This window comes from Chenopodium album, chromosome 25 (genome assembly GCF_948465745.1).
Source record: "Chenopodium album chromosome 25, dcCheAlbu1.1, whole genome shotgun sequence".
NCBI lineage: Eukaryota > Viridiplantae > Streptophyta > Magnoliopsida > Caryophyllales > Amaranthaceae > Chenopodium > Chenopodium album.
The window spans coordinates 33,538,656-33,566,248 of NC_137858.1; the positions used below are offsets into that span (position 1 = coordinate 33,538,656).

A 27,593-nucleotide genomic window follows, 5' to 3' on the forward strand; every position below is an offset into this window, starting at 1 on the left:
GATGTTGAGGAACTTAAACTGAAGCAAACTCATCTAATAAAGGTTTCTCAAGTGTTTGTTTAGCTTAGGTGAAATTGATCTTGGAGATGAAAGAAGTAGCTGATGCTAGGAAGCCTTGAAGAAGTTCTTTATTCAGAAAGTTATTCAATAAGAAGAAGAGTTCCCTCACAGGAGCTAAGTTCCCTAACAGGAACCTGAAGATGAAGGACTAAGTTCTTTGGAGGAACTTAGTAAAACGTGGAGCCCAAGTAAACCTACCAGATCAAGAACGCAGCCCAGCAATAGTTTAGTTAAGATTTTATTTTCTAGATTTATTGTTAAATATGTTAAGTAGGATATGCATGGAATTTATTAGAAGCGTGACAAGATAGCTTGGCAATTTAATTAAAACCGGAAAATATAAAAAGATAGAATTCGAAAAAGATTTTATTTTAAAAGCTTATTTCTTAAAATCTGTTTGTTAAAAAGATATTATGCTTTTTAACTAAATATGTCTATTTTATTTTCTGAAAAGATTTTCTTCACAAAGATTTGCTTAAAACCGTGTTTTAAGATAAGTTAAGTTTAACTTATTTATCTTTTTGAAAACCTACTTTCTATACGAGTCTTGCTTGTATAAATAGTAGAGAACGAAATGAGTTTAGGTTTTTGTGAGTTTTACGCGTGAAGAATTACAGAGCTTAAATTGTGTAAGTTTGCCAAGCTTATAAACTTGTCATATTAGTTTCGGGTTTCATGCATAGCTTTCGGGTTTCATGCATAGCTTGCCTATCATATACTAGGTGTTTATTTCTTGTATTTGGTTTGGGTTAATTGGGTGAGAGTATTTTGTTAATCTTGTTTATTGTGTTAGCTTCTGGTGAGAAGGGGAAGATCTGTACTTGGGGAGTACGAGTGAGTCTGAGTGTGGGACTTAGACAGGATAGAACAGGGTGTTTTCTGTAGAGAGTTCTTTTAGGAACTTGATAGTATAGACTTTGTTATAATAGGTTGTAACGTGGTGTTTGTCCTATTATAGTGAAAGTGGTTGTGTTTGAAATCCCTAAGGTAGGGTCGAGGTTTTACTTCTAGTTGGGCACTAGAAGGTTTCCTCGTAAAATACTGTGTGCTTTGCAAGTTCCTGTTTTATTCTGTTTTGTTCTGTTTTATAATTCGAAAAATAGTCATTAGGAACTCATCTACAATTCACCCCCCCCTCTTGTAGAGTTCGTCTCAACTAACAAGTTGATTTCTAAGGATTGACTCAATAAAAGATGGTTGTGTTATAGTAGTGTTTATAATAGGTGTGTTAATAATGGGAAATAAGTCTTACATTGGTAGAATAGAAGTTAGTTTATATACTTTAGTCTATATAGCTTGATGTCATGTTAGGAAGGAAGTCCCCACATTAATAAAATAGAAAAAGTTAGCTTATTCAATTCTACACAAACTTAGGGTCTGTTCTCATACGTTGAAATTCAGTTCAATTCAGTTCAGTTCAGCTAAGTTCAGTTCAGCTCAGCTCCTAATTTCCTTCTCTTGTAAAATATTCAGTTCAGTTTAGTTCAGTTCAGTCAATGAGAACTGACACTTAATAATGTTGGGAAAGAAGTCCCACATTGATGGAAATATGGAATAGAAAAAGTATAGCTTAGAATACAATAAATGTATAAGTTTGAATATCTAGTGCATGAACGAATTTTAAAGAAAGAACAAGGACTTTGACCTTGGACCCGATCGAGCGCGAACCCAAACTTGTTTTTTTGATGGTCGTAAGGCTCGTTCGGGCTATATATTGAACACGAATCTAGTTGCACTTTCTACTGTTGATTCACCCAGTCGGGCGGGCTTAGCCAAGTAGAGCGTGTGAGTCGATTTAATTGCACTCCATTAATTTATTTGCCTAATCGAGCGAGCTTAGCCGATTGAGGGCAAGGGTGCAATCCATAGTTTACTACGAAAAATTTAGAAAGATAATTATGATGACTATTCATTACAAAATCAGATTATCTTAATTACTAAAGTTTAATTAGGAAATGGTGACTTTTGGCTAAAAAAGTTTAAACAATTTAAATATTCATGGCCTTCAATTATAACTTAATTGAAATTCTTCTTTCTAATTTCTTATTCTATTTTCATTATTTGTAAGGAGTTTCAATTACGCTTCTATAGTTGATCTCGATATTTTGGTAAATCCTGGAAACATAACCGGAAACCCATATTTATAATATTAAGCATAGTTAATGGAAATATACTACATATTCAATTGTTAGCGGAAGATAGAAATAATTTTTTTTAAAAAAAGTAGTACATATAAGCGGGTTTGGTAGAGAGAGATAATAATACATTATCTTTGTTTCATATTATATGCAAGATGTAACAAAATAACTTGACACGAACTTCGAGGCAAAATTAGTTTGAGTGTGAAATGGAAAAAGAAATGTAGAGGATGCATGTGATGAGGAGAGAAGAGAGAGATGACAACTTAAAAAAGAAAGCATTGCATAATGTGTATCATCTATTTTTAGTAAATGTAGCACATAATATGAAACGGCATTGGGACTTTACCAAATAATTTTTTTTTACAATTATTACAAAAGGGATGAAAAAAGAAAATATTGCAATTATTATGAACAAAGGAAGTACAATTTAAGAAAGTAGAGGAAGAAAGTAATTACACCATCCATTTCATGATAATCGTAACATTTTGACTGACACATATGTCAATACATAGCTTTGACCATTATTATTTGTAAATTATATATTATTAAGAAGTGTAAAATGTTAATATAATGAAAATATACCTAAAGACTAATCCAATACTCCCTCGGTTTCATGTTATATGCAACGATTCGACATAATGAGTAGAAAATGTCTAATTGTCGTAAATAATTTGAAAAGGAGGTAGTATATTTTACTTGTCAAGATATGTTATTTTATATATTGGTTAAAAGTATTTCAAAGTAAGCATGTAAATCAGTGTTGCGATATTTACGAAACAAAAGGGTAAAACTTTAACCAAAGACAGGGGTGTCCATAATTCGGATTAAAACCGACATCCAATCCAATCCAAACCGAATTATCAATTCGGATCGGATCCGAACTTTAAATCGGATCGGATCGGATTGAGATTTTTTGAAAATTCGGATTTTCAGATTGGATCGGATTGACCCTAATCGGATCCAAACTAAACCGAACACCGAAATTTTGAATTAAGCAAATATTTTATGGACTGTTGTGTTTTGCAATTAGGCGTTAAACATTTAGCCCAATTGCTTCTCTAAATCTGCTGATAGTTGCTACTACTGCCTTAAGCCTTATATAGCTGAAAGTTGCTGCTTATATGCTAACGTTATTGATATTTAGTGCATGTAGCTTAGTAATTATTGTAATGGAAATGATGTTTCCTTTTAGTTGTACTGCAATTTATGTTAATCAGATTATTTTTAGAATTGTATTGGACAAAATATTATTTTTATAATTGCATTTATATTTTCGTATTAGTATATTTATTAAAGAAGATAATTAACGTATTTTAATTCGGATTTTCGGATCGGATCCAAATAACCAAATTTTTATTTGGATTGGATCGGATTGGATTGAAAAAGTAATTCGGATCGGATCGGATTGAAAAATGAAAAACCGAATTATATTTTGGATCGGATTGGATATGGCCTTAATCCAAACCGAAAACCGAACGGACACCCCTAACCAAAGACCAAAGCAAAAGTTGAAAAGGTAACTTATGTGCTATGGGCCTATGGCACATGAAAAAAAAAAAATACTCCGTAGAAAAACTAATATTGAAGTAACGAATAAAAGGAAAAAACCCATGAAAGTGGGCCTTAATCAACCATCAGTCCATCACTCTCCTGCCGCACGCTCTCCCTCTTTCTCTCTCATCAAGTTTTTCAACATTCTATCGCACGACTCGCAAACGGAATTTAAATTCGAAAAATTACACCATTTTTACTCACAATCCACTCTTTAAACCCTGTTAATTTGAGGTTTAGGGTTTTCCAAATGGATCCAGTTGCTTCGATTGTCGATAATTTAAAATCATTTGCAAAATCCGGCCAAGATTTCATCTCCGGCGTCAATAGCCGCCGGCAGAATAAGTCCCGTCAAAATCCGGTACTTTTGTTTCTCAATTCTGTTTATTAATTTCATTTTGTTTGGCGTTATTAATTTCTCAATTTTGATGCTACAATGTTGTTAAACGCTGAATTTGGTGTTGTTTCCAGCTTATTATATGCGAATTTACAAATATGTTTTGCAATTTCTGCTTTGATTGTGTCGAATTTGATCGTAATTGCAAGAATTGCTCTTGTTTCGGCCAATTTTACGCGGACATTATCATTTTAGCCGGTCCACGTTTATATTTTTTATTGGCTATGTTGTTGGAGTGACAATTTTGAGACATTCCTTGTTGAAAATGTCAGTATTTGAATATGGTAGCTTGCTGTTGTTTGTAAGGATTTTGTTCGTTGTGTTGAACTTTCGTGCTTATGTTATATTTTGAATTTGATCATTTAGGCCCTTATCCAAGGGATTTGGGATGACAATTAGGCTTCCAATGAAGTAACTGTATATTTTAAGCTTTGGAAATGATCATTTTGACCCTTTTATTGTCTGTGGTTCGATTTGAGTGGCCGACTCGTTGTTTTGATGGATGAGTATGTACCATCTACCAAGTGACAAAGATTGCAAATACTTTGGCATAAACTTATTGTTGCCACTCATCAAAGTGCCTACTAAGATAATATATCATACAAACATTATGAATGTACATCATTTTGTTCACTAATTATGACAATCCTCGTAAGGGTTTGTATTAAGACTTGAAGGAGTGTGAAGGGGAAAACCAACAAGATGCCACTTTAACGAAAAATGCAGGATTAGATGTTGAAGTGTAAAAAGATGAAATGAATTGTTGTCAAAAAATATATCTTCCCTTGAATGATTTTATTGATTTAGGCTATGTGACTTTTTGCCAACCATTGCCTAGTGTGGTGTATGCAAAATGGCTTTAGATGTCATGGCGTGTGAATTGATGTTTGACAGATTTGTTGCTTTCCTAGGTAACAAGCCGTCTGATGGGGCTTTACAACTCTTGCCATGATATAATTTTCAGATTGAAATCTTGAAGCGTTTGCAGCGAGAAGCATTTTCTGACTTGATGAAACTTAGAGACAGACAGGATAAAGTGGAAAGAATGCTTACTTTCTCTAGGACTTCAAAGGGGAGTCCGTTTCAAGACTATGGTACCAATGTGAGGGGCGAAATTGATGTGATGGGAACTTTGTTCTTAACGGATTATCTCGACCAGGAGAATGTTGATGCAATCAAAAGGGCTGGAGTTAAAACAGGAATTAAAGCGAAGATTTCCTTCGAGACCAAAGTCCGTGAGAATGATATTCTTGAGGCTCAGTTCATTTCTAATCATAGAAACCACGCAGATTCTAGCAATGCTCTAGGGGGTGCTCTTTCTCTTGCTAAAGTAAGCTACACAGCAATGCTCTAGGACTTCAAAGGGGAGTCCGTTTCAAGACTATGGTACCAATGTGAGGGGCGAAATTGATGTGATGGGAACTTTGTTCTTAACGGATTATCTCGACCAGGAGAATGTTGATGCAATCAAAAGGGCTGGAGTTAAAACAGGAATTAAAGCGAAGATTTCCTTCGAGACCAAAGTCCGTGAGAATGATATTCTTGAGGCTCAGTTCATTTCTAATCATAGAAACCACGCAGATTCTAGCAATGCTCTAGGGGGTGCTCTTTCTCTTGCTAAAGTAAGCTACACAGCAAACATATCTGACTGGTGCTCCATGGTTGCAATTCCTATGGGGGCTAGGTGTAGAGACTTGTCAGCATCAACGGATTCTTCATTTCAGGTTTATAAAATAACTTTGCTAAACAGAGAAAATGGCTGGATGCTCTTTTCTATTGTAATTTTTGATCTGTACTCCTATATTAATTTTAGTTTCTTTTATCTGACTTTGGTCTTGATAACTTTTCGGAATGGAGCAAATGCAACTCAAATAGACTTCCTGCTCACAAGGAGCATAGATAGACAAAGTTGCATAAACTGTAAGGTTACCCCAGGGGAGAGTGTGGTCACCCAACACCGGCTATTGGTAATGACTATTCGTCTGAAAGAGAAGGCGAAGAAAAAAGTTAGACAAGAAGAACCAAGGATAAGATGGTGGACCCTAAGGGATGCAAAAGCTAAGGTTTTTACAGAAAAGGTAATTGAAGAAGCGGATTGGGATGGAGAGGTGGATCCGGACATGACTTGGTTACGAATGAAGAACTGTTTCCTAAGAGTGGCCAAAGAGGTCTTAGGGGAAGTAAGGGGAAGAACTTCGGTACAGAGAGATACTTCGTGGTGGAATGAAGAGGTGAAAGCAGTAATTAAGCAAAAAAGGGAATGCTATCAAGCCTTAGGAAAATGTAGGAGTGATGAAACCTTTGCAGCGTATAAGGAGGCTAAGAGTAAGGCAAAGGCAGCTGTTCGCCAAGCAAAAGAAAAGGCATATCAGGAGGTTTATGAAAAGCTTGATTCCAAGGAGGGAGAAAGGATCATTTATAAGATGGCAAAGAGAAGACAAGAGGCAAGGAAGGATATTGGCATGGTGAAGTGTGTCAAAGATAAGAACCAAATGGTCCTAGTGCAAGAGGAGGGCATCAAGGACAGGTGGAAGGGGTACTTCGATGAATTATTTAATGGAAGTAATGGAGTTGTGATAGGAGATACCTCTATGAGTGATGAAGAAATCAACATGGAGTATGTGCGAAGGATTAGGAGAGTAGAGGTGGAGATTGCACTGAGGAAGATGAAACCTAAGAAGGCGGTTGGCCCTGATGGGGTACCGATAGAGGTGTGGAGGTGTTTGGGTAAGATTGGTATTGATTGGTTAACAAACCTTTTCAACAAGATATGGACGGCTACAAGGATCCCACAAGATTGGAGGAAGAGCACCTTGGTCCCGGTTTATAAAAACAAAGGAGACGCTCAAGATTGTTCTAACTATCGAGGAATTAAGCTTATGAGCCATACTATGAAGTTGTGGGAAAGGGTGATTGAACAAAGGTTGAGGGCATGCACAAGCATTTCAGATAACCAATTTGGTTTTATGCCTGGGAGATCTACTATGGAGGCAATCCATTTGATAAGACAAATGATGGAGTTTTATAGGGTAAAGAAGAAAGATCTTCATATGGTCTTTATTGATTTAGAGAAGGCATATGACAAGGTGCCAAGAGAGATACTTTGGTGGGCAATGTTGAAGAAAGGTATCCCACGAAGGTATGTAGACCTAGTTAAGGATATGTATCGGGATGTGTCAACAAATGTGAGGACATGCGGAGGGTTGACAAAAGATTTCCCTATTACAATCGGATTGCATCAAGGGTCTGCATTAAGCCCTTTTCTTTTTGCAACGGTTCTAGATGAAGTAACTAGACCAATTCAAGATGAGGTTCCATGGTGTATGTTGTTCGCAGATGATATCGTTTTGGTGGATGAGACTAAGGATGGGGTTAATGTCAAGTTGGAGCAATGGAGGCAAAGGTTGGAATCTAGAGGGTTTAAGCTAAGTCGGAGTAAGACTGAATATTTGGTATGTCGTTTTGGCACTCAGAGGGGGACAAGCAATGAAGTGGTGAGTTTGGATGGAAAGGATTTGACCATGAGTGAATGTTTTAAGTACCTAGGGTCGATCATCCAGAAGAATGGTGACATTGATCAAGACGTGACCCACAGGATTAAGTCAGGGTGGCTTAAATGGAGAGCGGCCACGGGAGTGTTATGCGACCGCAGCATTCCCTTAAAGTTGAAGGGAAAATTCTACAGGACTGCCATAAGACCAGTGTTGCTCTATGGTACAGAATGTTGGGCTTCTAAGAAAGAGCATATTAAAAAGATGGAGGTTACGGAAATGCGCATGTTAAGGTGGATGTGTGGAAACACTTTAAGAGATAGAATCAGAAATGAGGTTATTCGCAAGAAAGTAGGTGTGGCGGGCATTGTAGATAAATTAAGGGAAAATCGTCTGCGTTGGTTTGGACATGTAAGACGGAGACCCGAGGGTGCACCGGTGCGAAGAGTGGAAGAGTGGGACCATGGAGGGATTAAACGAGGAAGAGGGAGACCAAAGATGACTTGGTTGGAAGGAGTGAGGAAGGATATGAAGTGCATGGATTTACGTGAGGATGAAGTTTTGGATCGTAAGGGATGGAGGAGAAAGATTTATGTTGATGACTACACGGAATAATCAAATTTGGTTCATGTTAGCCGACCCCACTTTTGGGATTAAGGCTTTGATTGATTGATTGATTGATTGATTATCTGACAGGAGAAAGGCCTTACCGATTACTCATCTTTTGGACCACCTCTGCTGCATCAAGATCATGGATGTGCAATTGGTGTCACTGTAAAAAAATCAAATGTTGTTGCTTCTTTAGCTCAGTTAGCTGTTGATCTACCAAATTCATTTGGCCATTGCTTCAGCACCTTTGGTCAGATCGTCTGTCAGCTCCCAAGGAGTGCAAGGCTCTCCTTCTTTGGTCTTCACCAGGTATCAAAACCAAGACAACAGGCCAGCACTGGAGCCTTGGCAATACCACTTGGCATTTTGCGACGCCAGCAGCATTCAGAGGAACCAATGGCAACCTCACCCGCAGTTGCAGGAGACTCAGTTGCTGTGATGCTTGAATCTGAACTTGATGAAAGCACTAGAATTCGAGGGTGGTTACAAATGAAGAACGACAATCCAAATCATCTCCAGTGGTCAGTTAGCATGTCTGATTTTCTAGAAGATGAGATTGGATGGGGTCTAAGTTTGGGCGGGACAATCCAAGGTCCAAAAAGGTGGGACCACTTTCAGGTTGAAGCGTTTCTGAAATTCAATTTGGGTAAGAGATTGAGCTTGCAACCAGCTTTTGTTTACTTCATGGATGGGAATAAGCAAATTCCTGCCTTAATGTTAAATTCAACTTGGTCTATTTGATTTCTTGTACCATACCTTGTGATTTGTGACATTTTCTGACCAAGTTTAAGCTTTTGTAGTCAGTTATTATCCTGAGCTTCCATACACAATGAAGTTGGAAAAAGTTATGCTTGTCTTGTGTAATCACCACTACTTCTGTGGATATCTTTGCAAAGAAATTTCCACATTCATTGCAATTTGGTGATAGAGGCGGTGATTAATTGATCATATAATTTACTCACTCTAATCCTCTTTCTGTAACGCCTGTAGAATTTTCAAAGCGAAATTTTTACAGTTATTCAGTTATTGCTCATAATGCTTATGCGGAATATTATATAAAAATTTAATGTACATGTTATGCTGAATCTACTTGTATAATTTTTTCTCTGTATTGTTTTGTTGACATATGTAAAGAGATGAGTTATCAACTGTGGCTGTCAGTACTAGTAACATTCGAGTGAGGTGGACTGCTATTGCTTGGCATTGGAGCATTGGCTTCATAATTTTTTTGATTAGCTAATATTTGATGCATTCCTGTCTTCCTTCTCAATGTTAGGCCTCCATAAAGACCATGATGTCTCAAACCTGTTTCTCAACCTCAGCCCTCTCAAAGTTGTTTATTTCCATGGCTGTTTCCTCACAATTCCGAACTAAACGAAGAACTGTTTGATCACGGGGCTTAATTGTCCTTTAATCAGTATTTAATTTTATTAAAGACAGTATTTACTTTTATCCTGTCATATCATTAGGTCTCAAGCTTAGTTAGTACCAGTAGTAAACTAGTAATCGAACCAGATCAAATTGTCAAAGTAATGCAAAAGTTAATGTTTTGCATGTAAATCAAGGAGATTAACGTGAAGAATCTCATTTTTACTGTGATGATTCTTAGTACTTCGTATTAATTAAGTTAATTATGTAATACCCTATAAAAAGTGCATTATAATCTTTATGACCCTGCCTGGGGGGATGAAATTACACCAGGGAAAAAAAAAACACAGCTTGCAGAATATCATGTTTTGCATCTCCACACACTCCATTTGAGATGGTTTTGTTCCTTACTGTATTACTTGCATTTAACCAACCCATGTGACTTGGCCTTGGATATATAAATTCAGAGAGTATATTATAAGAAATTACAAATGTACTAGTACTTCATACATATACTGAGAGCACAATCAGATCATATGTACTAGATGTCATACGAAGTTGTAAAAAATAAAAATAAAAAATGTCTTACGAAGCAACCACATGATACTTGGAGCAGATTCTAAGCAGAGCTTTTTCAGTGCGGCAGACCACATGGTGCATCAAGGGTTAGTTGATTAAGGGTTACTTGTAGCCTTGTAGGTGTTACTTGTAGGATGTTACTTGTATTCTGGGGTTACTTGTATAGTTGTATTCTGGGGTTACTTGTATGGATTACTTGTAGCGGTTGAGTAACACATACAAGTAACCCCAGACCAAAACCTCGTACCAAACCAATAACATTCTACAAGTAACCCCTGACCAAAACCAGTAACACCCATACAAGTAATCCCAAAATACAAGTAACACCTACATGTAACCCCTGACCAAAACCAATGATACTCATACAAGTAACCCTTGAATACAGGTAACAGCTACAAGTAACTCCTGACAAAACCAGTAACACCATACAAGTAACTTCAGAATACAAGTAACACTTACAAGTAACCTTTGACAAAATCAGTAACACCATACAAGTAATCCCTGCCACACCATGTAGCCGGCCGCATATAAAAATTTGTGGATTCTAAGATTGTTACTCCGTAAGATCATACTTGTTAGCAATCGAAAAGAAAAATTTAAGTTTCTTAAAAGGTGTGTGTAATTTACCCACATAAGATATAAGATACGTATACTTCATTTACCAAACATTTAGTTTTTACAATTATCATAACTCAAATGGACGAGTTTTAAGGTGACAATTTATTTAATTATCAGTTGTTATTTTATTAAAATTTATTTAAAAAAGTGAGTAACTTTAAACCAAACACCTTCTAAACAATACTCGTAACTAAGGGCTAGACTTCCACCAAAGCAAATATTTTCTCCGTTTCTTTTTATTTGTAACACTTTGACTTTTACATTTGTATATTTTTTTTTTCGAGAAAGTGTATATTCATAATTCAACAATTAATATACTTGATAAAACTAACTAAAAATTACTAAAAATTAATATTGTAAAAATATATATACATGAGACAAATCTAACAATTAAGACTGTACTTTAAAAAAGACGAGGCACGTATCCTGGTACGAGTTTACCACTAACAAACACATAACACAGTCATAGTGATAGTAGTGTGAGTATCAGCGCTCCGTGGTGTAACACAAGACCCAAGTACGTACGCACGATTTCCAGATTTACAGATTTCCAAATAATTGTTGGCAGATCACAAACCGACACTCACTAATGGCAAGACTACAGCAGCTTGACGAGACTGAGGTTAAAGCAAAACAGAAGAAGAATAGAAATCATGGATCCACTAAATTCTTTGTGTTTGTAGATTATCTTTTTCTCTTCATTTTCTTCGCTTTTCTCGTCTTCATTCTCTTCAAGTTGTTCCCTTTCTAGATTTAAATCCCTTCATTTTCTGTACTTCTTTCCCTTTCCAATGATTTATTGGAACTAATGAATTGAATTTATTCATTTTACTTTCGGATTTGCGATTGTTTGTTTTTTTTTTTTTTTTTTTTTATTTTCCTCTCATATTATGTTCTTTTTAGATTTTACAGTTTGATCCCAACAAGAAAAGGGGCAACTTTGATCTGCTTATAATTGTTTTGGATTGATTTGGGCTTTAATTCGTCAAATTATTTTCTGGGGTTGTTGATTTCATGCTCTACATTGTGCAATTTATGCCTAAAATAGTCTCAATTTGTTAGAAATTGTATCAAAACAACTTGGGGTTTACTTAGTTGGGTGACTGCTAGGTGTTTGATAAAAGTCCTAAAAGAGTGAAAATGCCGAATTGGGATACTTTGGAAGATATTGGGAATGTTGGTCAAATAGCGGGTGTTCATGCGGTTGGGTTAATAGGTTTAATAGTAGATGCAGCAAATAGGGCTAGATTGCACAAGAAGAATTGCAAAAAGTTTGCTCATCACTTGAAATTAATTGGGAATTTGTTGGAGCAGCTTAAGATAACAGAGCTAAAAAAATATCCTGAAACAAGTGAACCCTTAGAACAGTTGGAAGATGCACTGAAAAGGGCTTATTTGTTAGTTCATAGTTGCCAGGATAAAAGTTATCTGTATCTGTTGGCAATGGGGTGGAGCATTGTGAACCAGTTTAAGCGCATTCAAGACGAGATCGATCGCTACTTGCGGATTATGCCTTTGCTAACGCTTGTTAGCAATGCTCGCTTCAAGGTCAAGATCATTCTCATGTTACTTATTGTTTGCATTTGGTTCTTTCTTGCAATGATTTAGAATGTAATATCTGATGGCTGTATTGCAGTAATTATTGCAATGTCATATGTTTCTTAATAGCTGTTTAAGCTTCTCCTGATTGCGGATGATGACTTTACTTGTTTGATGATATTCTTTGATTTATTGATCAATTGCTCATATTTTGCAATGTTGCAAAATTTACAGTTGCTTTATTATAATTTGTCTCAAGTGTTTGTTGGGGTTTGCTTTGGCATTTGTTGATGTCAATGTATTGTGGATTTGAGGTGATGTAACTTTACCGTTTACACAGTAGTTAATATGATCCGTATAGAACTGTAGAGAAAAAATACTGAATTAAATCAATTAATTGAGGTGGTACTTAACATGATAATTGATATGATCTGTATAGAGCTTGAGAGATAAAGATAACAGAATGTTGGGCTAACTTTCTCTGTTTAATCCTTCGCAATGTATATGTTTAAATTAAGGGTGTGTGTCGGGTGGGTTGTATGTCTGGTGATTCAATATATTCCTTCTTTTGATGGACAGGAAAGATTAGAACGTATCCAAAATGATCAATATGACTACACATTAGAGGAAGAGGACAGAAAGATGCAAGTTGCAATTTTGAATAGAGAGCCATCAATGGCTGATACTGTGCTGCTCAAGAAGACCCTTTCTTGTTCATATCCAAGCATGCGATTTGAACAAGCCCTTCTAGAAGAAAATGAGAAGCTTCAGATGGAACTGCAGCGGTCGCAGTCTTCCATGAATGTCCAACATAGTCAAGTGATTGAACACTTGATTGAGGTAACAGAAGCTGCCTCTAGGCACTCCAGAAATTTGGAGGCTAGCTATTCAAAATCTCATGATGGAAAAGCATTCTCTGGCGTTGAGACCTGCCATAAGAGTATTGGTGCTTTGTCTACCGTCAGGTAATTCAAGCCCTGTCCCAAAAGATTGATGTGTGCTTAGATTTGAACTCTAATTGTATTTTCCGTCCTTTTTTCTGCATACTGTATTTATGCTAGCATGTTTGCTTGTCTGTGTAACTAGTTAAGTCTATTTGGTTAATCAGTTGAGGCTTGGTCTTGTGGAGTTTGACTGTGATGTCTGGGCTAAGTTGTTTTGTCCATATTTATACAATTGGGTGCAGGAATACTTCCATACAATCTCCAGAATATGAGGTGCACTATGCCAGGGGATCAGATGATATGGAGGACTGGCACACTGACCTGCTTGACTGTTGCTCCAAGCCCAAGTTGTGTATGTTTTCTCTATTTATATTCCTGATATTACTAATGTGACATATGCATACAAATATATAGCCTTTCAATTACAATAATGAGTTAGATCTGAGAAACTATATTGTGATCGAGTTTGGATTTTTTCACTTGCAATGTAGGGCATTAATGTACCACATTCCTTGTCATCTTGGACAGTGGCGGAGCCAAAATTTTCAACCGGGGGGACGGACTACAAATGTTCCACGATTTGACAAAAAAAAAAAATAAAAAATAAAAAAAAAAAAAAATTGAACACATAAAATGTTTATTACTTACTCCCTCCGTCCCTAAATTACATTCCTCTTTCTCTCTATTATGTGAGGAATTAATGCTAGAAAGAGGAATGTAATTTAGGGACGGAGGGAGTAACACTTAACAGCCTAAAAATCCAAAATGCTTAGTCACACGATCGAAGAATGATGAAAAATAATTATATAATTATTAGGTTTTAGAGATCGGACCGATTTCCAATTGCTTAGACTTGTTTGGATTAGATGAACTATTTGACATCATGATTAAATTATATTGAAAAAAATAAATCAATTACCAAAATGTATTTTTTAGAACTACGGAGTTTCGAATAATGTGTAAATATGGATTCAATTTATAATAGCTTAGCAAAATATCAAAATTAATTAACAAAAATAACAATTTTTAATTTATTATTTCAACAAAACAACTCAATTAATTTGGTAGTGAGAAACTTGTTATTAGGTTATAAAATTGACATATTACAAACTATAATCTGATTTAATTATCATTAAACAAACAAATTAAAAGTAAAATTACCATGGACTCATGGATATCCTCAAATTGTGAAGAAGTAGTCCATACATGACATTGTAGAACCAAACACAAGACATACATATTAGTTAGTAGTCACTTATTTACTTTTTTTTTTTTTAGGCCAGTCACTTATTTACTTACATTACACATAATACCAAGTAATGATCTAATAACTTTAACCAAATAGAAATAAAACAAATAAAACAAAAATCTAAAAACAATACACTTTCTACTTTATTCTCTCTCCTCCTTCTCTTTCTCTCTCTTTAAAAAATCCCCTAAGTTTCTCGGTGGCCTCAATAACACTTCTTCTTCCTCCTTTGGTCCTTCATCCACCAACTCTTATGCTATTTTCATTCATTTTCAGATCCATAACTACTACTACTTCTCTTCCATACTTATGTATCTCTCTATTATTTTTACTATTGTTTTAATAAAATTAAAAAAAAAATGATTTTTTTTTTTAAGAAATGGGGGGACAGCTGTCCCCCCATGTCCTCCTCTCCCTCCGCCCCTGATCTTGGATGATAAACTCTTAAGTCTCTAATAAGGCTAATTCATTAATGTTTACATTGTCAGGTTTAAAAACATTCTTCTTTCCCTGCGGAACATTTTCAAGGATTGCATCAGTGGCAAACAATAAGCACATGTGTAAGCAACACAGTTTCTGCTTTACTATTCTTAAGTTTGGATTTGATGGTATCGTAGTAATGTTAGAATATAGCTTCATAATGTATTAATAAATTTGGCACAGTAGGTATTATACTATCCTGTTCTAGCAAGCTTTCCTAAGCTTGTTTAAAAAGGACTTGCCTAAGCTCATTTAAAAAAGGAAATTTTGTAGTTGATCACCAAAAAGCCCTATTATATTCTTGTGCTATAAACCCCGTAATCTGATATAAAATGTAAGTTTACTGTGCCTAGAATCGTATTAGGTGTATTGTTTATTGTTATGGAAAAAAAAAAAAAAATGTGTTATAGGTCAAGAAAGAATTTTGGTGGAGATTCATGTTTATAAACACTCAAGTATTTAAGATTGTTTTGACCTCTTCCATTTTTCTTAAAATGAGTCGTGTTGTGTAAGTCGGAAATAAGATCGGGACTGAACCCTGGGTGTATCTTGAGATAGAAAAATCGCAGCTATGAAAAGGAAACTCAGACTTTGAATAATAACTTTCAACTGGCATAAAGTCTCTAAGCGATTAATTTGTTGTAAATGTCAGTCTCCTCTGAAGCACCAGACCTTTCTCTGCATTCCTCATCAGTTTAGGTCGGCTGCCTCAGCCTGGCTTTACAGCCTCTTCAAATTCACATATTTAGAAACTATCCTTTGTTTTGACTATTACTCTATTAGAATTACATTTGAAGACTATTACTTCATTCATAGTGTCATTGCTACCTTTTTTTTGCTTTGGCATGTTCAAATTAACAATCATATTTAAGAATCAGTTTCCTTATGTTTAATGTTTGGTTTTTTTTTTTTTTTTTTTTTTTTTTTTGGGTAATGTTTGAAACAAATGTAGTACTATGTTATTAGAGTTAAAATAGAGGAACTGTTAATGAGTTTGTCAATGATGATGGACTCTGAAATTTCTAATCTATTTCCCTGATCATTCTCTGGTGCTACAGCTTCAGGAGATGCATGCAATGAATTGACAGCATACTCATTAGTATTGTCATGCTGTTGCTACACTTGCTGTATTAGAAAAAAGCTTCGCAAGACACTCAATGTCAAGGTCTTACTCTTTCTACTAAGCTGATAAACTTATCTTTAGCTTTTATGTCATAATTTATGCTCTCTACATATTTGCTTAGCTCCAAATTGTTGTTCAGGGAGGCGCGTGTGATGATTTTCTCTCACATTTATTATGTTGCTGCTGTTCTCTTGTCCAAGAATGGCGAGAAGTGGAGATTAGGGGAGTGAAAGGTGATTTACTATAGGCTAACCATCAATAACTATGTTTGTCATTTTAGTTCTTGCGTTGCCTGCTAGTAGTATTAAAATTAATCCCCTCTGTTTGAACCATGAATGTAGGTCCCATGAAGACCCTGGCACACCCACCTGCAGCACAGCAGATGGAGTTCTGAATATGTGACTGGAAAATCCATCTTAGATACTGCCCTCTTTACAAAGGTTGGCGGTGTGATCTTTTGTAAGGGTACTCTGGCTGTCATCTACTCTGTCACCAACCATAGAGGGTGGTATGGGGAGAGAGCGAGAACTTACTCTGTTAGTCTGTTGTTTCTATTTGCACTTAAAAGTACAAAATGAGGATATTAGCAAGTAGTGTATGTAAATAGTTCAGTGCAGGAACATAGCGCAGATTAGCAATGCACAATTGGAGTATAAACAACTCTTTTTAAAGTCTAGTTTATTACTCCTCTCACCGGAATGTTATCTGAATCCTTCTCTAACCCCAGATTGTGCCTAAATTAGCATTATATACGTTGTGCTACATCCAGCAGACCAGGAGTAGTGAAGTAGAAGTTCCAAAATTCGAACGTAAAGTGTTTTTGCAGTGAACCTGAGAATAGGTGTGAATGATGCTGAAACTACAATTTCTCAATAATCTCAGGAAGCCTCGTAACTCAGCAAACTCCCTTTTTTTTTTTTTTTTTTTTTTTTTTTTTTTTTTTTTTTTGAGGAAACAGCAAAACCAAACTAATCAAGATTACAGCAAAATTTCAACAATTTGTGCAAAATAATGGATTAAAGGTGTACGGAGAACAAAATAAGTCCGTGAAGACAATTATGTATGGTTGGTAGTATAAGTATTCTTAAATGTAAAAATGCGCGAGTTAATGATATATTTCAATACACCAGATCATCAACTATTAGTGTAGTGTGTCTACAGGTGTAAATTCAGATGTTCAGGTTGGGATCGATGAGGTCGAGTCTAATTTCAAACGTGAGTCATAATGCAAACTAAGATTTAAATTGGATATTTTTCAAGTCGAGTCAAGTTAGATTTTGACACCTTTAATGTATGTTGCACTATTTAGGGCCTGTTCACATTTACTTAATTTCAGTTCAGTTCAGTTCAGCTCCAATCAGTTCAGTTCAGTTCCAATCAGTTCAGTTCAGTTCAGTTCAGTTCAGCTCTTAATTTCTCTCTCACATAAAATATTCATTTCCGCTCAATTCAGTTCAGTTCCAATCAGTTCAGTTCAGTTCAGTTCAGTTCAGTTCAGTTCAGTTCAGCTCAATTCAGTAAATATGAACATGCCCTTAGAGAGAGATATACTAAAAAAGAGTATTAATTTACATTTTATGTTAATGTACACCTTTTACACTTTTGAAAAGTAATTTTTTAACCTTCCAATATTATTTGTACACCGTAGCTTAAATCGATGCACTGTCGCATACAACGCATGTACGCCTATTACACTTTTTTTTTTTTTTTGACAAGAAGTTCTAACAAAGCAAAAACAAACAAACGAAAACTTGAAGACTAAAAAGACCATAACAGCACACGCCGACGACGAGCCTCAACCGCCAACCAGTGGGCCAGAGTAATCCACTGACGAGAAACTTTGCGAAGCTCACAAGCAGCAAATCGTGAAAGCAAAGTCCTAATATCCTGAAGGAGCCATAGGCAGGAAATATTTCGTTCACTTTTATCCCGAAGAAGAGTAAATAAAATGGAGCAATCAGTATAGATTAGCAACTTCCTGAAACCACGACGGTCTGCAGCTCGAAGAGCCCATAAACAAGCTTGTAACTCGGAATGGAGAGCTGAAGAACAAATTAAAGCCCGAGAACCTCCGCCTATCACAAAGTCCGAACCAACATCTCGAAAGATCCAACCTACCCCTGCACTATTGTCCTGAACATCCCAGGCTCCATCAAAAATTAAGCAGGCGTCGAAAGTAGATGCGAGGGAACCTTGTAGACAACAAGATACAGAGTTTACCAAGGCTCCAAGTCAATCTTTTCTCTTTTTCGTTCGCCTATTACACTTTTCATTAAAAAGTACTACAACTTCTTAATGTCTCTAGGCTAGGACTTAATTGGTGGATAACGATTGTGGTCAGATAGGATTTTATTTTATTACCGACATTAGTTTAATTAATTAACTTTGCTAATTTAATTTAGCACCTCGTCAACAACTAACTTGCGTTGATAATTCAAAACGGCAAAGAGGGCAAAAATGACTAGTGTGAAGCCATTTAACAATACAACCCTCGTGAAATTCATGTCCACACGGCATTGTTACCTTCAATGCTCCCTCTTTCTTAACATCATAAAGTTGTTCAAGACATATAGTACAATTAGTAATCTCGTATTTCTTGATGGTCGACCTTGGTAAAGCCTCGATTGACATCTTGCTTGCCGGAGTAGGCTTCACCTCCTCATCATCCTCGAACGACTGCAACTCCACCCACGCCGTTAATTCCTCTTCATCTTCGCAAACACGATCAATATAGGCAGGTATATCCCATACATACCGGTAATCCCGATTATAATTAAATTCTTTGGAGAGACTTAATTTATTACCAACATAATCTTTAATATCTTGCAAATATTTATTACAATATTCATCAGTGTGATGCAAAGATTTAATTAAGTTGACATTATCAGAGTGGCAACGAGCACAAAAGGGGTTAAAGGGATCCAATACGTAGCTATTGCCGGTCGAACGGTATGGTGTGATTGGTACGACGGAGAGTTGGCCGACTTCGTCAACTTGATAAGTAACCAATCTTTCAAACTCTAGGAGTTTCAATTTGCATTCAATTTTGATTGCATCACGAAATTGTTGGTGGGAGCAACGAATTCGTGGACACCTTAATGTCGTCATTATTATTCATGCGAAAAATCGGTAAAAAAATTTGAGATTTTTTTGTTAAAAAAAATTGGTTGAAAAGCTTCGTTTAAAACCAATTTACGTTTGGCTAAATCTATGTTGATTTACATTTGGCTTTGATGTGTGGGGACGTTTATATAGGGAGGAAAAAGAATAAGGTCGGTTAAGACCTAAGATAGCTTAATTCCCAAAAGCAAAACAAAATAACTTATCGTGTTATAACAATATTACAATTAAAAGGAAAGTTTACTTGCTTGTGCACCAAGAACTTAAATTACTCTTGTCAAAAAAAAAAAAAAAAAAGAACTTAAATTAAACTAGGATTAGGAAACGTAAAACCCTTGTTCCCATATTTTCTATAAATACTCCAAATAATCCTTCTTTTTTTTCACTCTTTCAAAGTCTAATCATATTCTCTCATACTCAAAATAATCCTTCGTTGTTTTTTCTCTCTAATTTTCTAAACTCTTCAATAGCAATGGCATCAACCTCTTCTTCAACTTCGTCCAGGAAGTTAATCCTTAAGAGTTCCGATGCACAGAAATTCGAAGTTGACGAAAACGTTGCAACGCTTTCTCAAACCATCAAGCACATGATCGAGGATCTCGACGACATCAATAGCCCGATTCCGGTGCCTATTGTTACCGGAACAATACTCTCTAAGGTTATTGAATATTGCAAGAAACATGCTACCGAAGATTCGGACCCTGATGAACAACTTAAGCAATGGGATAAGGAGTACGCCAATAATATGGACTTAAATACCCTCTATTATCTCATTCTTGTAAGTACAAATTTTTTTTCCTCTCTTTTTATTTCAGCAATTATTTATTTATTTTTTTCTTGTTCAATATATCTTTTGTTTGTAACTTTTTTATTTATGTTTGTAAACTTTTGTTTCATACAAAGTAAATAATTAGTTACTACCATTACGTACATGTTGATCTCGATTTGCTTAGGGTTTATTATTATTTAAGTGTTTACGTATATATTTTCTTTTTCACGTTTGTCAATCTCTAATATAGCTAAACTAATTGAAGAATTTGTTTAGTCTAGAGTTTTTTTTTTTTTTTTTCCTAAACGGTTTATTGAATTATATTTTCCTTATGTACTTCGTATTAAATTGTCTGTTTCATTAATTGTATGTGTATACTAATGTAATTATGTGTGATGATATGCAGGCTGCAAACTATTTGGAGATAAAAGGTTTGTTGGAGTTATTAACTCAATGTGTAGCTGACATGATCAAAGGAAAATCGCCGGAGGAGATTAGGGCTCATTTTAACATCAAGAATGATTTTACGCCTCAAGAAGAAGCAAATATTCGAAATGAGAACCCGTGGGCATTCGAAAATAAAGATTAATAGTTCGATAGAACAATTAGAATGTTGTCATCTAATGTTTAAATTGTTTGTTGACACTTGACACATTGTGATGATTCTTTTGATTTGAGTATGTTCTGTTTTTAGTGTGAAATTTGTTGTTCTTCACTACTTGATACTCAGAAAAGTTTGTGTGGAATAAAATTATGTTTTATACGTAAAAGGACTTTATTTATTTATTTATTTTTACAAGATCGCAAGTCGCAACAACATTCTTAAACAAAGTATTCAGTTCTATAAAATTATATTCCTAGAAACTTCCACCAATCCTTCGTGGATGGTACAATGACAAATAATTTTTAAATCAATGTATATAAGGAATTAATTTACGTATTTACCATTAATTACGAAAACCACTTAATTAAGTCATGTTTGATTCATGATATTCTTCATTTGGGTTATGATGATCCAGATTAGATAAGACTAACATAAAATAAGTTGTCATAAGTATGTAATTATGAATGTTAATATATATAATTATCCTAATTTTGTGTGTAAGTCCATATTGGCTCGGTTTCAAGCTTTGCTTATTTTTAATTTTTTGCCAGTGTAAAACCGCTAATGGTGATGGTTGTTTTAGTAAATGTAGAACCTCTAATAGGATTAGTGGTTCTATATATAAATCCACTATCATAAATATAATGTGAATAGATTATTGGGAAGTTGAGTAGTTAAATACTTAAATGAGACTTTGGGTTTGAATACTACTCTTTGAGTAGTTATATGTGAACTATTGCTGTCAAATTTCAAACCGAAACCGTTTAAGTGTTCGAAACGAACCGACCCAAATGAGAACCAAACCGATTAAAAACCTTTTTTTTAAAACCGAAAATCGACTCGAACCGTATGTGAATGAACCCGAAACCGAACCGATCTGAATAACGTTACACCGTATAAGAACCGAACCCGTTAATGAACCGAACCAATTCTAAACCGAACTGAAATCAAACCCAACCGAAAAAGAAACGAACTGTTTCTAACCCGAAACTGCTTTCAACACCGGGATGAAAACTATTTACACCGAACTGTTAACAACCCGCAGCCCGTTTGCATTGAACTGTATATAAACCAAACCATTTATAAACCGAATCGTTTATGAACCAGATCGCTTATAAACGAATCAGCTACAAACGGCTTGATATAAAAAAAATATTAAAATCAAGTAAAAAGGTGTTTTAAATGAAATCTAATTATGCATACATGTTTTCTACCGATCGAGCATTAAAGAACCGAATTAGTTATAAAGTGAACCGAAAAAGAACCTACTAGTTATAAACTAAACCGAAAAAGAACCGAACCAGTTATAAAATGAACCAAAAAAGAACCGAACTAGTTATAAACTGAACCAAAAAAAACTCGAACTGTTTCCAACCCGAAACAGTTTGAACCGGATAAAAACCGTTTACACCGAACCATTAACAAACCGTAACCCTTCTGCACCGAACTATTTACTTACCAAACTGTTTACAACCCGTACCGAATTTAAACCGTTCAAGAATAAACCGGAACCGAATCGAATTGATAACTATTTAAACCGAACTGAAACCGTGCCGCGAAACATTTAAACCGATTTCAAACCAACCCGATTTAATACCGAACCGATTTCAAACCGAACCGAACCCGAACTGTCAAACTGCTTTGACAGTGCTAATGTGAACATATAATTAAATGAAAACCAGTAATAACAATAACGATTTTATGAAACAAACTGCAAAAAGCAAATTTTAATAAAAGAACTGCTAATGAAATTAGCTATATATATAAAAAAAAATTGCTGATATTATTAGCAGGTTTTAACTCGGATAATTTTAAAAATAAAAAACCGTTGATATTATTAGCTGGTTTTAAGCTTGGATAATTTAAAAATAGAAGCTCTCACCAATCCTACATATGGTGGCACAATGGATTTTTTTTTTTTCAAAATCAACACATATAAGGAATTAGTTTACGTGATTTTATTATTAATTATGAAAACCACTCAATTAAGTCTTGTTTGACCCACGAGGATTTCAATTGAGTTATCCTGATCCAGATAAGATAAGATCGACAAGAAAATAAGATGCCATTTGTTAATAAAGGGTTATCCTAATTTAATACTCCGTAAGCCGTAACCAATAAGGCCCCGTTCACTGCACCGTATTTTGACTGACATGAAATTATTTTTACTGAACTGAAATTATTTTTCCTGAACTTAAATTTTTTTTACTGAAATGATATTAATATGACTGAACTGAAATAATTTTTGCTGAACTAAATTTATTTTTACTGATTTTCTATTATATATCTTCTTTAAGTTTACTGATTTTTTACTAAATTGAAATTATTTTTGCTGAACTGAACTTATTTTTACCGAACTAAATTTTTTTTTACTGAATAATATTTTTTTAAGGTGAAATGATCGGGGCCTAAGTTCAAATATGTTAAGAAAATTATGCTTAAGTACTAGAAATTAAATCAAGTTATTACAACACTTTTAAAACTATGGAATTACATGGGTTTCAAATAAACGTGAAGCCCCTTGTTCCAAAAGTTCTATAAATACTGCTCTAGTCTTTCTTAGTCTCATCATATTCTCTTTTACTTCAATACTCAATTCTTCTTCCTTTTTCTCTAATTTTCTCAACTTTTTCAACCAAAAAGCAATGGCTTCATTAAGGAAGATAATCCTCAAGAGTGCTGATAATGAGCGTTTCGAGGTTGACGAAAACGCAGCAAAGCTTTCCTAAACCATCAAGAACCTGATCGAAGACAACGGCGAAAGCAACGATCCAATTCCGCTGCCAAATGTGAGCTCAACAATTCTGTCAAAGATCATCGAGTATTGCAACAAGCATGTCGAGGAAGAGAATAAGGCTGAATCCGAAACCCCGAATAATGATGATCTCAAGCAATGGGATGCCGACTTCCTCAAAGTCGACCAGAACATCCTCTTTGATCTCATCCTTGTGAGTTTTATTTTTTTATTTTTTTTATTTTTTATTTTTTAAGTTTTTAAAAATTCCTATTTTCTTGATTTTGGTTTATATGTTATTAATGTTAATTTCGTTTATTTTTTCAATTTATCTTTCTTTCTTTTGATTATGTTTAGGATTAATTTCATGATAAATTATTTTTAGTTTTTGGGCTTAGGGTTTACGTGTTTTTTAATTGTCCAAGATTAAGGGTTCGGATGAATGTAAAATTATTTAATCTAATATGATGAATTATTTTTTAAAAAATAAATTCTTGTAGGATTTAGGGTTAATGTGGGTTTATATGTATTTGATTTGTGATTCGAGTTCTGAGTTTGTAATTTTTGATGAAAACAATATTATTAGTTTGACTTTGTATGATGTTTTATATACTCCCTTCGTCCCTAAATTACATTCCTCTTAGAAAATTTACACGGGAATTAAGGAGGGAAGAATAAGACAAATAACAATAATTAGATAATGCAATGGAAAGTACAAAGATAGATTAGTTATTACTCATGACAAGTCATCAATCCTTTGCAAAAAAAAAGGACCAATCACATGCTTCTAATTAAAAATTTTAACCAATCATATTCATTGTAATTTGGCACAAGGATTATGAGTGAAATTAGGTAAGGATGAGTGAGAAATCATTAAATATAAAACGGAAAAAGAGAGTTGATTTACTAAAAAAACTTACCAAAAGTAGAAAGGAGGAATGTAATTTTTGAATATCCAAAATAAAAAGGAGGAATGTAATTTAGGGACGGAGGGAGTAGTATTTAATTTTTGATGAAATAAAATTAATTTGACTTTGTATGGTGATGTAAAATATCATGTCATCAAGTCCAATTTGTGTGCTTAGATTTACGAGTTGTTTGTTGATATGAATTTAGGGTCGCTACTTATACTGTTAGAGGACCAACTCAACCAAAAGCTTAAGCTGATGGTTAAGGCCTAGGAATATGTTTTACACTCTATCACTCCTCTCTATGTCACGTTGGCTCCGATACCATGTTTGAGGACCAACTCAACCAAAAGCTTAAGCTGGTGGTTAAAGCCCAGGAATATGTTTTATACTCTATCATATACACATAGACGTGTAACCAATTGTTGACCGAGTGTAACTAATTTAATAATGTGTGGTGAATGCAGGCTGCCAATTACATGGATATCAAGGGTTTGCTTGAATTAACTTGTAAATGCGTGGCTGATATGATCAAGGGTAAGACACCCGAGCAAATAAGGAATCACTTTAATATCAAGAATGATTTCACAGCTGAGGAAGAGGAAGAAGTTCGCAGGGGTAACCAGTGGGCTTTCGAGTAATCTGAAATATCAATGGACTAAATTGTTTAGAACAACGAACTTCATTTACCAGTCTCAAATTGTGTTTCTAAACCCTGCTACATTTGTATGCTTAGTGCTGTAGCACAAACTATATTTACTTCTTTATTAGTTTATCTAATTTGATTTCATCTAGCCTTTTAAGTTTATTATATTTTTGTGTGTTCAATTTATTATATTTCTAATCGATAACCATGCTTAAATAAAACTAGCTTTGTTCAATAGCTCGAATGTGTATAACCTGGCCTACAAATTAAATGAGTCGTGGATATGATTCATATGAAATTAGGATAACTAGGTGAGATCCCGTGCCATGTACGTTTTTTCACTCTTTGTCAATACTTTGGTCCAAAATCAATTTCTTATTTTAACCAAAATCAAACAACTTTATATATATATATAAAAAATTTTATTCAAATTTTTTTCTATTTTGAACCTTGGTGGCATTTTCTCTGTAAATTTCACTTGTGATAATTTTTCATTCACCAATTATGTTAGTTGAAAGATATATATTCATGATATATTTTTTTTTATTACTACCTCTGTTTCCTATTATTTGAAACTTTGGGGTATTTTTTGTGAGATATAAAATATTAAAAAGTTGTACAAAAATATGAAACAGAGATAGTATAAATCATCATTATACATTAAAAATATGGTTAGAATTTTAAGTTGAAAAATATATTATTTTTAGGATATTTTTTTCCTAAATTTTGGAAGAAAATATTTTGCGTATATTCTCTATCAATTTTTTAATTTTAAAAGGACATTTTGTGAAAAACTACCTTTTAAAACATTTTTTTTTGCGAGAAACTACCTAATAAAAAATATGTTGTAAAAAACTACCTTTTAAAAGGGTAAATGCTGTAAGAGACTACCATTGGTTGGAAAGTCACCATTAACTTTCATTTTCCGGCGTTGACTACATCATGTTCCAATCACATGACTAATAATTCACCCTTTCCCTCCTTTTTTCTTAATTGGCACGTGACATGATCAATGCTCGAAAATAAAAGTCAACGATGACTATAAGACCAAGGGTAGTCTCTTACAACATTTATCCTTTTATAAGGTAGTTTCTTACAACATTTTTTTTTATTAGGTAGTTTCTCGCAAAAAAAGTTTTTTATAAGGTTGTTTTTTACAAAATGTCCATTTGAAAAAAAAAAAGGACACACCAGATAATGACACGTGTCATTGTTGGTGTGTCTTTTAGTATATAGTTATTGATTGATTGATTGATGCTATACTCATCCCTAAGGGCTGCGAATAAGCATTTTATATACTTCTATTTATAGCTTTGTCTCAATCTCTCCAACCACTACACTTAGTGCTGTCAAATTTCAAACCGAAACCGTTTAACAGTCCGAAACGAACTGACCCAAATGAGAACCGAACCGATTAAAAATCGATTTTTTAAAACCGAAAACCAACCCGAACTATATGTGAATGAACCCGAAACCGAACCGATCCGAATAGCGTTACACCGTATAAGAACCGAACCCCTTAATGAACCGAACCACTTCTAAACCGAACCAAAATCAAACCGAACCGAAAAAGAACCGAACTATTTCTAACCCGAAACCGCTTTTAACCCGAAACCGTTTGAACCGGGATAAAAACCGTTTACACCGAACCGTTAACCGCAACCCGTTTGCACCGAACTGTTTATAAATCGAACCATTTATAAACTGAATCGCTTGCAAACTGAATCGTTTATGAACCAGATCGCTTATAAACGAATCGGCTACAAACTGCGTGCTTACTATAAAGAGAATATTAAAATCAAGTAAAAAGGTGTTTTAAATGAAATTTAATTATACACACATGTTTACTACCAAACATTAAAGAACCGAACTAGTTATAAAGTGAACCGAAAAAGAACCGAACTAGTTATAAACTAAACCGAAAAAGAACCAAATCTGTTATAAACTGAGCCGAAAAGAACCAAACTAGTTATAAACTGAACCGAAAAATAATTGAACTGTTTCTAACCCGAAACCGTTCCCAACCCGAAATTGTTTGAACCGGGACAAAAACCGTTTACACCAAACCGTTAATAAACCGCAACCCGTTTGCACCGAACCGTTTACAACCCAAACTGTTTACAACCCGAACCGAATTAAAACCTTTAAAATATAAACCGAAACCGAATCGAACCGATAACTATTTAAACCGAACTGAAACCGACCCGCGAAACACTTAAACCGATTTCAAACCGACCCGATTTAATATCAAACCGATTTCAAACCGAACCGAACCCGAACTGCCAAACCGTTTTGACAGTGCTAACTACAATATAAGTTTGCATTGTTAAGTTATATCCAAAAATAATCTTTATACGTAGCATCTTATTTGCTTTTTTAAATTAAGATTTTTTTTTCTTTTTTTCCTTTTTTTTTCTGGGTCACGTGACACAACAGAACCAAGGCTGAGTCCGCCATTGCCCATAGCCTCGTAAGATCGTACGGTGCATGTAAAACCGCTAATGGTGATGACGATTTTAGTAAATGTAGAACCTCTAATGATATTAGTGGTTCTATATATAAATCCACTATCATAAATATAACATAAATAGATTATTGGAAGTTGAGTAGTTAAATGAGACTTTGATGTTTGAGCAGTTATATGTGACCATATAATTAAATGA

General features: G+C 34.7%; 1 protein-coding gene and 3 pseudogenes across 2 annotated transcripts; all 4 read left to right on the forward strand.

The window, feature by feature from the left end:
• The first annotated feature begins 3,828 nt into the window (after nucleotides 1-3,828).
• Nucleotides 3,829-9,241, forward strand: LOC145613248 (uncharacterized; annotated as a pseudogene). The gene is made up of 3 exons (XR_014106900.1): nucleotides 3,829-4,113; nucleotides 5,114-5,873; nucleotides 8,337-9,241. The product of XR_014106900.1 is annotated as an uncharacterized LOC145613248 (transcript).
• Nucleotides 9,242-11,264: 2,023 nt separating this feature from the next.
• LOC145614571 (protein MID1-COMPLEMENTING ACTIVITY 1-like) lies at nucleotides 11,265-16,898 on the forward strand. The gene is made up of 7 exons (XM_081669628.1): nucleotides 11,265-12,362; nucleotides 12,933-13,318; nucleotides 13,540-13,649; nucleotides 15,035-15,106; nucleotides 16,085-16,191; nucleotides 16,289-16,382; nucleotides 16,491-16,898. Exons 1-7 carry the CDS (start codon nucleotides 11,955-11,957, stop codon nucleotides 16,541-16,543), a joined length of 1,230 nt encoding a protein of 409 aa, XP_081525754.1. The 5' UTR covers nucleotides 11,265-11,954; the 3' UTR covers nucleotides 16,544-16,898.
• A 2,843-nt stretch (nucleotides 16,899-19,741) lies between these two features.
• Nucleotides 19,742-20,627, forward strand: LOC145614005 (SKP1-like protein 14 pseudogene; annotated as a pseudogene).
• Nucleotides 20,628-23,287: 2,660 nt separating this feature from the next.
• Nucleotides 23,288-24,925, forward strand: LOC145614447 (SKP1-like protein 1B; annotated as a pseudogene).
• Nucleotides 24,926-27,593: the final 2,668 nt, after the last annotated feature.